Below are 10,598 nucleotides of genomic sequence, written 5' to 3' on the forward strand. Positions count from 1 at the left end.
TCACAGGCGTTTAATTTATTACTTTATGTATGACTTTACAGTGCTGTTTACAAAGTTAGGTTTCGTTTCTCCGCAATGTGAAAGTGTTTGGGTGTGCCTGTTTTAACATTAGGCCTCGCCCTGTTCTTTAATAGTCGTTCTGTGCCGTTGGACTCACCCGGATACCGCCCGTGTGGAATGTCAATGAACAACAGAGCGAACAAACCTCTCTGGGTTTTTCACCAGGTTTCAATTCTACGAATTCATCTACATCCGTATACAGAGAGACTCAGTGGACGTTCTGGACTTATTTTGTGTTAGCTTGATCAGCCATCATGGTTAAAATGAGCTTACGCGCACTTTGCCAAATCGGACTGGACTTTTTCGAGTTTCTAGACGAGACCAATCGAACGTCCATAACGGACAGGCTCCAGCTGAGAGACATTTATAATGACGAGTTCCGGAGAAGGTGAGCACATAAACCCCATACACACATACGCTCTATTAATTCACGGAGATTAGACTTTTATTTTGTTTTTATTTTATTTATGTATTTATTTGTTCCTTTGTAGGACCCCAGGAACCAAAGATCCAAACTTTGGTTCAGTGCTTCACGCTCTCAAAGTGTGTAATAAAATAACCAGACGGAAAGACAACATACGCTTCACACCAGCGGTTTGTAAATTTGTCTGTTGGCATGTATGCCTTTTTTTTTTTTTTTTTTTGCCAAGTTGAAAATGAAATATTTAAAGACGTTTAATTTTAAATTTACAAACTGAATGGTTTAATGGTTTCATAGTGGCGCGAGGTTGAGGCCAAAAGTTTGAGCATTCATTGTAATTTTTTAGCGTAATAACAGACTTACAGAGTTCTATTTAGATATATGTAAGAACTATGACATTTACAACGTAAGAATAACAACACTGTGCAATTACTAAAAGAAAAAGTACCATGCGTAGATTAGAAAATTAGCTGATCCAACTAATTTAGAAATGAAAAATTGTACAAGATGTGCATAGAAACGGCGCCCGACTATTTACAAAGAAAGAGAAACTTTTGTGCAAACAACAGGGTTTTACAAATAACAACACAAATTTTATTGAAATTAGAAAGGACTATAAATTCTTACCTGTGCTGGGAGAAAGAGTCTGCAGTGACGCTCCTCTGTGCACCTTATCTAGCTGCTTATCTGACTGCTTCCTCACCGCAGTGAGAGGAAGCTGCTGCTTCAACAAACAGCATTAAAGAAGATGGCTCAAAAAATGCCATCATGTATTATTATTATTATTTTACATGTAAAAAGTTTTCTTTTGATTGGTCTAATATACTAAGATGGCAATGCTGTATTTAGAGTATTCACTTTACACACTGCAGTTAGCATATTTTACTTGAAGATGCAAAAATCTCTAAATGTAAAGCCTGCATCCAACCAGAACCAGTGTTTTAGTGTTTTATTGCCTCTCACGTAGGTAATAGCTGTGTCTCATTGTTACCATAAAAAAAAAACAAAAGAAAAACAGTTGACTAAATCTCTGCAGGTCAGAGATCAGTACCTGGACCAGTGGCACACACCCAGGACCCATCAGCCTCAACCCACCTGGAGCAGGCGGGCGAGCCTTGAGCCCGGACTTGACTTCAGCTCTGCAGACGACGCAGAGACAGGAGTCAGAGCTCGGAGGAAGCTGGCCAGTAATCTGATGAGCAAACTGAGAGTGGAAGGGTAACTGGACAAAGTTCTCCTCTTGCATTTTTGTGAATGTTCCTTTTTCTTCTGCTTCCTTTTTAATACTTTCCATATCTCAGTCCTCACAAATCCTTTTACTACTTTGCTTGGCAGAGTAGTAAAGTTGTATCTAAACGAGGAAACAAAGTAAAATGAAATCCCTGCTGTCAGGGCAGACATCCTTACTAAACTCTGAGTAATCTAGTGAACACCCTGCTGTCTCTTGTACAGTTATTTTCTAACCTTTGCTCGTTTTGGATCCTCAGATATCTCTCCATGTTGATCACTGATAAACACGGAATCAGTATCACTGCGGACTCTCCTTTCGAGAATGGCAAACTGGTCCTGTGTGTACAAAACACATTGGAGGTATGAATGCTTCTTGACCGCTGTCCTTGTCTGGCTAGCATCTAATCTATTGACATTTCATAATTCCAAATACCTTTCATTTTTATTTTTTACTAGTATGTGGTCAAGCTGAATGTGAAAAACACTGGATCTCAGTCTGTGTATTTCACCTACTATACTCCGCTGCACTGGCTCCGGTACCTTAGTCTGTCTGATGAAAAAAGCGTAACCAAGCGGAGTCCCTTGTTTCTGAATCCAGGTGAAGTTTTCAAACAAGTTTATTTTTATTTACATAAATGATTAAAAAAAATTAAAAAAAAACACATAAAGGGTGTAACAAAACCGGTTACCTATTTTGCTCTGTTCTCAGGTGACAGCTATGAAATAGAGGTCCGCTTCCGCTGTGAACTGGTCGGTTTTTTCCCGGCTACGCTGGCATTTGAATTCAAACCAGACCTGGAACCCACCACCACTGCTTTCCACATTGTGCGCATCATCGAGGCCCAGTGCATAACTTCGTTAGGACTGGAGCTCGCTCCCGTGGCTCCCTACAAGCCTCGCTCCCTCCCAGCGTTCACCCCTGACCTTATGTGCAACATCATTGACGGGCTGCCACCAGAGGGGTACGAACCTTTATCCGGCTTATTGTTACTAAATATATATTTATGTGAACGCCCCAAAAATTGATAGATTTTTTTTTTTTGAAAGATATCAAAATATTTTATAAAAGTTAGGTTAAAGAAGAAGAAATTATTGCGAACTATTGCTTGGATTAGTCACTCTCTGAGTTGAGAATGTGTAAGAAACCTTAAATTAAAAAAAACACAACTTGTATTTGCATTTTGTGATGTCCTTGCAGGGAGAAAATAATAGCATGATCGCATTATCTCTGTACATTTTAGCATGAGGCCAAAAGTGGAGAGTTTTAATAAGGACTGTGATTATTATGAAAATATATATGTTGGTTTATGTTGTACCTGAAATGTGGAGAGAAAAAATCCTGACAGAATTGAATCACCGTGGATCCACACTGACTAGGATGCAGCAAATGCTCTTTTTTAAGATAGCATTTCTGCTTTGTTCCCAACTTGACCAAATTTTGTCTATTTTTTTTTTCTTTGTTCCCCTAACAGGCTCTCTGTTATGCAGCTGAGATATGTGGTTGAGTTAAAACAGTATCGTATTCCACCGTACATGGACCAGCTCATCAGTCAGCTGAAGCAGCGCTATGTCTTCAGTGAGAAAAAGTAAATTGGCCCGAGACTGAGCACTAAAAAAAAGTAAACAAAGGTATTGGTTAAAATGTGTCCAACCGTTTATTTTTTATTTGTTCATTTTTTTATTTGAAGGAAGGTTTTGGAGAGTCCTTTGAGTTGGGAGAATTACACCGAGAAGTTCCAGACGCTGCTGTACCTGGAGGAACTTCAGATGGAGTTCGACATCAGGAGATACAACATTCCAAACGAAGGCACAGAGTTCGCTCAGCTAAAAAGAGACACACACAACCCAAGACTTCTTGTTCTGGAGGTATGACTGCGATCCAGTTGCTGGGATCAGATGTAATAGAAAATTGTACTGCCTCTGAAGAAAAGGGTTGTAATTTGTACGTTTGAGCTTCCAACGTCTGTCAGTCTTGGCCAGAATTCTCTTGCAAAAGAGATTTTTAATCTCAATGAGTTTGTCCAGGTGAAATAAAGGTTAACAAAAAAAAACGCTCATGGTCCTGACTGGTGTTAAGTCATGTTTATGACAGTATCGTCATGTCAGTTTTTAAATAAAGTGTTTCCGAAAATGTTAGCCTTGTTAAATCGGCAGCAATGTGCAGAAACCGTATGTTGCCACTTAAATGAACTAACTTTATTCTCTTAGTCAACTTTAGTTTAATTCAACAAAATCAGTGAAATGTGACTTTTTGTTCTCCTCCCAGGTGCCCGGTGTCTCCGAGAACCGTCCCTCTGTGCTGCGGGGGGATTCGCTGCTGGTGTACCCCCAGGGAGAAAAGGAAGTGAAGTATCGTGGTTATGTGCACAGCGTGCAGCTGGACAGCGTCAAACTGGGCTTCGCCTCGGAGTAAGACTGAGACGCTCAGTAACAACACAAAGACGAGCAGCAGTCCGCGACTCTGACTGAGCTTCCTCTCTCTGTTTCATCGCAGATTGCTGAATCGATACATGAAGGGTAAAGACTTCAGCTTGATTGAAGGGATAAAGTTCAACGTTGAGTTCAACTTCAACCGCCTGACTGTGCGTCTCCAGCACAGAGCTGCAGAATTCGCAAGGACCCACAAACTGAGCAGTGTGTTGTTTCCTGCTGCACCCCCGACGCCACGCGAGAAACCCGACCTCCCCACACTCAAGTAAGTATCTCTATATGCATAACTCTTTTTTTCCCCCTTAGTTTGCACCAAAGACACACGTTTCAGCTTAAGCATGCTGTGAACTTAAGGTTCAGCCTCAATGATGTTACACTAAATAAAAGATAAGTGGGGACAGACATTAAGGAGGTATTTTAAAGGATACGTCCTCCATGATACTGCAGAATAGTCTCAACAGACAGTGTTGACGCAGGTTAATCATTTCTACACCAACAATCAGGGGTCTCCTTGAACACAATATCAGGCATGGGAGAATGTCTGTTCCTCAAGGTAAGAATCAGTCTGCTTGTGCTCACTATGAGAGAGGAGGTCAAAAACAGGCTGTGTGGATGAGGTCAAGCTGCTGTTACTGCACTAAGAACACAATTCCTTTCCTTTTTCTGTTTCCCCGACAGACTGTTTGATTATCAGCTGGAGAAAAACCCAGAGCAGTATCAAGCTGTGCAGCACATTGTTGCCGGTTCCTCCAGACCTGCGCCGTATCTTGTGTTTGGCCCACCAGGAACAGGTGAAACAAACAAGTCGAAATGTGTTTGTGTAATTCATTTCTATGTTGTGATAAAAAAAAAGAAACAGATTGAAATTACAGTACATGGAGGTAACTGATGAAGCAGTTGTCATTTCTGCTGACATGTTGAAATGCTTAAGGGCAATGATCTTTATGCCATGCTAACAAAAGATTCTGCATATAATCATGCAAGCTCCTTCCATACATAATGGAAATAATGTATATAAAAGACCTTCACGACACTTGCCTGTATACTCCCAATATTTTATTGCAGGAATCATGTTATGTTAACTGAATACAATTAGGGTAAAGCAGAAACAAAACGGTGTGGAACGTAAAGAAATGTGAAAACCTGAAGTTGCTATTCTGCCGCTGCTTCATTTCAGCATACTGAGGCATTTGCAGCTTCAGTATGCTCCTTCACTCGTTTTTGTTTTTGTTTTTTTTTTAAATATCATTTTAAATTTCACGGCCCGTTAAGGTAAAACTGTCACTTTGGTGGAGGCCATCAAGCAGATCGAGAAGACCCAGACGTTCTGCCACATCCTGGCCTGCGCTCCCTCCAACAGCGCCGCTGATCTGTTGTGCAGCAAGATTCGCGTGCATGTAGACGAGCACAAAGTCTACCGAGTGTACGCCAGCAGCCGGGACCCAAAACTCGTCCCTGAGCACCTGAAGGTCAGCGCTGACTGGCAGTTTAACTCACTCACTTATTTTTTGTTGAACATCTCATTCTTGGCCAAAAATCAACATTTAGAATCGTTCCTGCAGCTTTTCACTTGTTCTGTCTTTGACCGCATACTGTTGACGCCACTGCATTCATATATGTTTGTGGTTGTGTTGCTCCACAGGGTTGCTCTAACCTCCTAGGAGATTCTTATATTTTTCCTGCAAAAGAGGAGCTGATGGAGTTTAAAATTATTGTCACCACCCTGCTAACTGCTGGAAGGTAGAGAATAACTTTCAGAACTAAATATTTTTCTAATATGCACTTTTTCTGGCAATATTCTAACAAAAAGTCACCCACATTTAACGTCACAAATGGACAATGTGATTTATGTATTCGACAATGTGATTTTCTGCCTGTTTCAATATCGCAGGTTTGTGTCAGGTGACATTCGTCCTGGACATTTCACTCACATTTTTGTGGACGAGGCTGGACACGCCGTGGAGACGGAGTGTTTGGTCCCCCTGGCAGGTAACAGAGCACAGTCTGGAGAGTTTTCTTTATCGGGATTTTGTTTTATTGATGGTTCTTTTAACGTGTTTTGCTTTTTTTTTCTCTGTCACATAGGATTGCTAAACTCTGAGACTGGACAGCTTGTCCTAGCTGGAGACCCCAAGCAGCTTGGACCCATCCTCAGGTCTCCTTTTGCTCTGAAATACGAAATGGGTAAGAAGTGGAGATGGACTGATCAGAGGTTTTGTGGTCAATATCCAATCACCGATTATGTAAAGCCCTGACTTACTAATATCAATTTCTCTAAAAAACTAAATGCTTTTTTTATACTTTCTTCCCATATTGAAATCTAACATTCTTAACAAAATGTATGAAGCAAAAAAAAAAAAGTATTTTTCAAAACTGCCCAAAAGTTACAGAGTTTCTAACTTGTTTATTGTATTTATTTATTTTAATTGCACAAATGTAGAAGTTAGCATTTTGCTTCAAAATCAATAAGAACTTTGGATTATTTAAATTTGGAAAATACACACCTTTCAAATGTTATGGCAAATTTAGAAAATACATTTCAAAACAAAGACAGCTGAAAGAGACACTCTACATCATCTTATAGTAAGGATTAACAAAGTTATCAAAATGAATGCTGCACATGTCAGGCATCAGTAGACCTGTACATTAACTAGGACACTTCCAACAGATTGCCAAAAGGATGAAGCTGAGCAATTTAGGTGTAATATGTTCAGCATCCTGACAAGTTTGATCTCTCACAACATTCAAAAGTAGCAATCTGAAGAAACAGCCGGCATGCTAGTGAGTTCACCAGTTATTTCTGGTTCCAGTAACCACTTAATTTACTCAGCATCTCCTGTAGAAACAGCTGGGGATTTTTTTTTAAAGCAACATTTCAGACGACTTTCACTCTAAAATAAAGCTTTCCTTTACTCTGAAATATATTGTTTGAAATACCGTGCCGTCTGCAGGGATGTCCCTCTTGGAGCGCTTGATGACCAATTTCCCTCTTTACCTGAAGAATGACGGCGTCTACGACAACTGCTACGTGACCAAGCTGCTGCGCAACTACAGGTGAGTCACAACGCGACGCTTAATGTGACAGAAAGAATCTGCGCTCGTTTTCAGAAGAGACCTTCTAATGCGTCTCTTTCAGGTCGCATCCTGCCATTCTCAAGATTCCCAATGAGCTCTTCTACGAAGGAGAGCTGCAGGCGTGTGCCGAGGAGTATTCACGCAACTTCTACTGCAGATGGGAACACCTTCCAAAGCCGGTATTTATTCACACAGAGCGAAGGGCATTCAGAAGCAGCTGAATTAGAAATCAAACTTTTCTGCCAGACGTCACAAAGTCGTTGCCTGACTTAGCGATTTCGTGATGCTGTTGTTCAACTTGAATTCTTGTATTGTGGTCTCGGGACCAGGGAAAAAGTTTGTTTCTGACTTCTGATTGGATAGAATAGAAATCCATCCATCTTCTTTCACCCTTGTCCCTCAGTGGGGTCGGGAGGGTTGCTGGTGCCCATCTCCAGCTAACATTCTGGGCGAGAGGCAGGGTACACCCTGGACAGGTCGCCAGTCTGTTGCAGGGCAACACAGAGACACACAGGACACACAACCATGCACACCTAGGGGCAATTTGGAAAGGCCAATTAACCTGACAGTCATGTTTTTGGACTGTGGGAGGAAACCGGAGTACCTGGAGAAAACCCACGCATGCACAGGGAGAACATGCAAACTCCATGCAGAAAGACCGGGGCTGGGAATTGTACCCAGAACCTTCGTGCTGCAAGGCAACAGCTCTACCAACTGCGCCACTGTGCAGCCCTAGAATAGAAATATATATTAAATAATAAATATATATGGTAACAATTCTGTTCATAGGCAAGTTCAATACCAGTAATCCCTTCCCAAAAATCCACTAAATGTATCAAACTATTACATTTTAATTCTGAGTCCGAAAACATATAAAGATAGCATGTTCATCATTCACTTCATTTTGAATTTAGAGAAAAGAGAGGAACTTACAGATGAAGAAAAATATTCAAATTTGTATATTATCACAAAAATCTGCAGAAGAGAAATGTTTTACTCCAAGTGCCACACATTCACAGCTGGGTGGTGCTACACTATGGTTTATGAACACAGCTGATGCTAAAGCTCACCACTCCCTCATAAGAGGAGATTAAAAAAAAGTGAGATAAAAAAAAAGACATGAATATTGATACTGTCATCAGAAGAAGTATTTCAATTATGTGTTCAACTTGCACTTTACAGACTAAGTTAGATTCAAACTACCTCTATCAGGATGAAAACTAGCTTGAATAGAATATAATAAATGGTTTGTTTTGCTTGGATTGATGCAGATGGACTTATGAATCAAACGTTTGTGGTAAAATAGAAAGTTCCTTCCTACCAAAATACCGCGTTTCACTGACTGAAGTGTTTTCATTTAGAAGCTATGTGGAAACTGAGCTTCTTGTAATCTTGGTTTCCACCAGGGATTCAGGTTATTTTAACAGTTTTTTTTTTTTTGTGTGTATCTTTCAGGGCTTCCCAGTGATTTTTCATGGGGTTGCTGGTATTGATACTCGTGAATCCACCAGCCCTTCGTTCTTCAATGTTGCTGAAGTGGAGGTGTTAATGGACTACGTGAGAAAACTGCTGCAGTCGCAAGGGAAGAAAGGGGTGGCTAAAATTGCTCCCAAAGACATAGGCATCATCGCCCCCTACAGGAAGCAGGTGTGAATTGTTTCCAAAGACAATCGATGATGACCGCTTGATTTCTAGAACATAAATGGGCCGTTCTAAAATGAACGCCTGTCCAGCGTTGTAAACACTGAATGGTTCTGCTGTTTTATTTCTTTGTATAACACAGGTTCAGAAAATCCGACAAGCCTTGGAAAAAGTTGGGAAGGACTTAAAATGTAAAGACATGAGCAATCTGAAGGTAACAATTTTTCCCTCCACGATGTGAGGAGATTAAGGGTTAACTGGAGCTTTAAAAGTGTGTTCAGACATTCAGTACTGAGTTTTTTTAAAAGGGGGGGGTAAAGTTCCAGGAGGCATCCTGACCGGACGCCAGAGCCACCTTAACTGGCTGCTTATGATGCGGAGCGGCTACAAAAGCACATAAGAGAATAATTTCTATTAAAAACAGCTATTGATCCAGTCAGTGATACTGGTTCGCTGTTAGTTTAAATTGTGTGTGTGTGTGTGTGTGTGTGTGTGTGTGTGTGTGTGTGTGTGTGTGTCAGGTTGGTTCAGTGGAGGAGTTCCAAGGCCAGGAGAGGAGAGTAATCCTGGTGTCCGCTGTTAGAAGCAGTCCCAACTACATGGACTTTGACAAAAAGTTCAGCCTGGGCTTCATCAAGAATGAGAAGGTAACTAAAACACACACACACTCGCCTCAAATGCCTGCATGTCGTCCTGACTCTTTGTTTGTCCAGAGGTTCAACGTGGCTGTGACTCGAGCCAAAGCTCTGCTGATCGTGGTGGGAAACCCCCTGATGTTGAGCGCAGACCGTATCTGGGCCAGGTACGTCTCTCAGTCTCACATTACAGAAGCTAAATCATAGATTATATTGAATAAAATTTATTTATCCCCCCCGTCTCTTCGCTGCAGCTTCATCGAGTACTGCAAGGATGAGGGAGGCTACAGCGGTTTCTCGCATGCTGAGGAAGACGAGGAGATGATCGTGACCAAACTGTCTGAACTCTTCATCAGCATCAAGGCTGAAAGTAAAACACGTTTCATCTGTAATTTTAAATTAAAGAGCTGTGTTATTATTTAAACATTACTTCTGAATGTTTCTCCATCGCAGTTCAGTCTACTGAGAGTGTTGTTCAACAGCAACTGGATCCCGAGTGGAGGAATGACATGTGAGCAGCAGGGAGAGAGAGACGACTACCTGGGAAACTTGAAGAACATCAATGCATTACAAATGTCCAGGATAAAAATTACTGTGCAATATTGATCAGAAACAATGTCAGCATTCAAGTGATATTATCCAGAAGCATATTTTGAAGATCAACATTTAGCCAAAGACAAGAGGACAGAGGAATTGTACCAATAAGAGCTCAACTGCTAACCACTGCAAAGATGAGCTTCTGATTACATCATGACGACGACTAAAGAGTTGCATGAAATTCAGGGACTTTCTCAGGTTTGATCTGTTTAACTTAATCACTGTTTTTTTTAAATTGAGAAAATTTTTGTCAAATCACTGTTGAACTTTTAAAAAAACCTATATTTACTAAATTAACTTGATGCACTGTGTTTAATAAAAAGTACTATGTGAAACATGAAATTGAATTCTCACCAAGTTCTTGTGGCCATGCAAAGAAACTGGAGTGCATTTGATTTTAATTTCATCTGATATACAAAATACAAAGTACTAATTAAGTATGAAGAGACGGGGCAGGAAAGACATGGTTTTGTATTTATTTCCAGAAATTAACAGAAAACTGTTGTGTA

General features: G+C 40.7%; 1 protein-coding gene across 1 annotated transcript; it reads left to right on the top strand.

The window, feature by feature from the left end:
- Positions 1-205: 205 nt before the first annotated feature.
- LOC103467400 (putative helicase mov-10-B.1) lies at positions 206-10,431 on the top strand. The gene is made up of 23 exons (XM_008413742.2): positions 206-448; positions 552-654; positions 1,518-1,699; positions 1,969-2,071; positions 2,168-2,309; positions 2,421-2,673; positions 3,184-3,297; positions 3,400-3,577; positions 3,978-4,120; positions 4,206-4,406; positions 4,820-4,932; positions 5,414-5,610; positions 5,784-5,881; positions 6,033-6,130; positions 6,227-6,325; positions 7,093-7,195; positions 7,278-7,395; positions 8,672-8,863; positions 9,000-9,071; positions 9,379-9,504; positions 9,571-9,659; positions 9,747-9,862; positions 9,946-10,431. Exons 1-23 carry the CDS (start codon positions 315-317, stop codon positions 10,005-10,007), a joined length of 3,036 nt encoding a protein of 1,011 aa, XP_008411964.1. The 5' UTR covers positions 206-314; the 3' UTR covers positions 10,008-10,431.
- The last annotated feature ends 167 nt before the right edge of the window (positions 10,432-10,598 follow it).

The sequence above is a fragment of the Poecilia reticulata genome, linkage group LG7 (genome assembly GCF_000633615.1).
Source record: "Poecilia reticulata strain Guanapo linkage group LG7, Guppy_female_1.0+MT, whole genome shotgun sequence".
Classification (NCBI taxonomy): Eukaryota; Metazoa; Chordata; class Actinopteri; order Cyprinodontiformes; family Poeciliidae; genus Poecilia; species Poecilia reticulata.

Excerpts from the sequence above, each read along its gene's own strand:
- LOC103467400 (XM_008413742.2), top strand. The coding sequence starts at position 315 with ATGGTTAAAATGAGCTTACGCGCACTTTGCCAAATCGGACTGGACTTT. Across the intron at positions 1,700-1,968 it reads AGCAAACTGAGAGTGGAAGG|ATATCTCTCCATGTTGATCA; the intron begins GTAACTGGACAA and ends TTGGATCCTCAG. Across the intron at positions 6,326-7,092 it reads TGCTCTGAAATACGAAATGG|GGATGTCCCTCTTGGAGCGC; the intron begins GTAAGAAGTGGA and ends TGCCGTCTGCAG.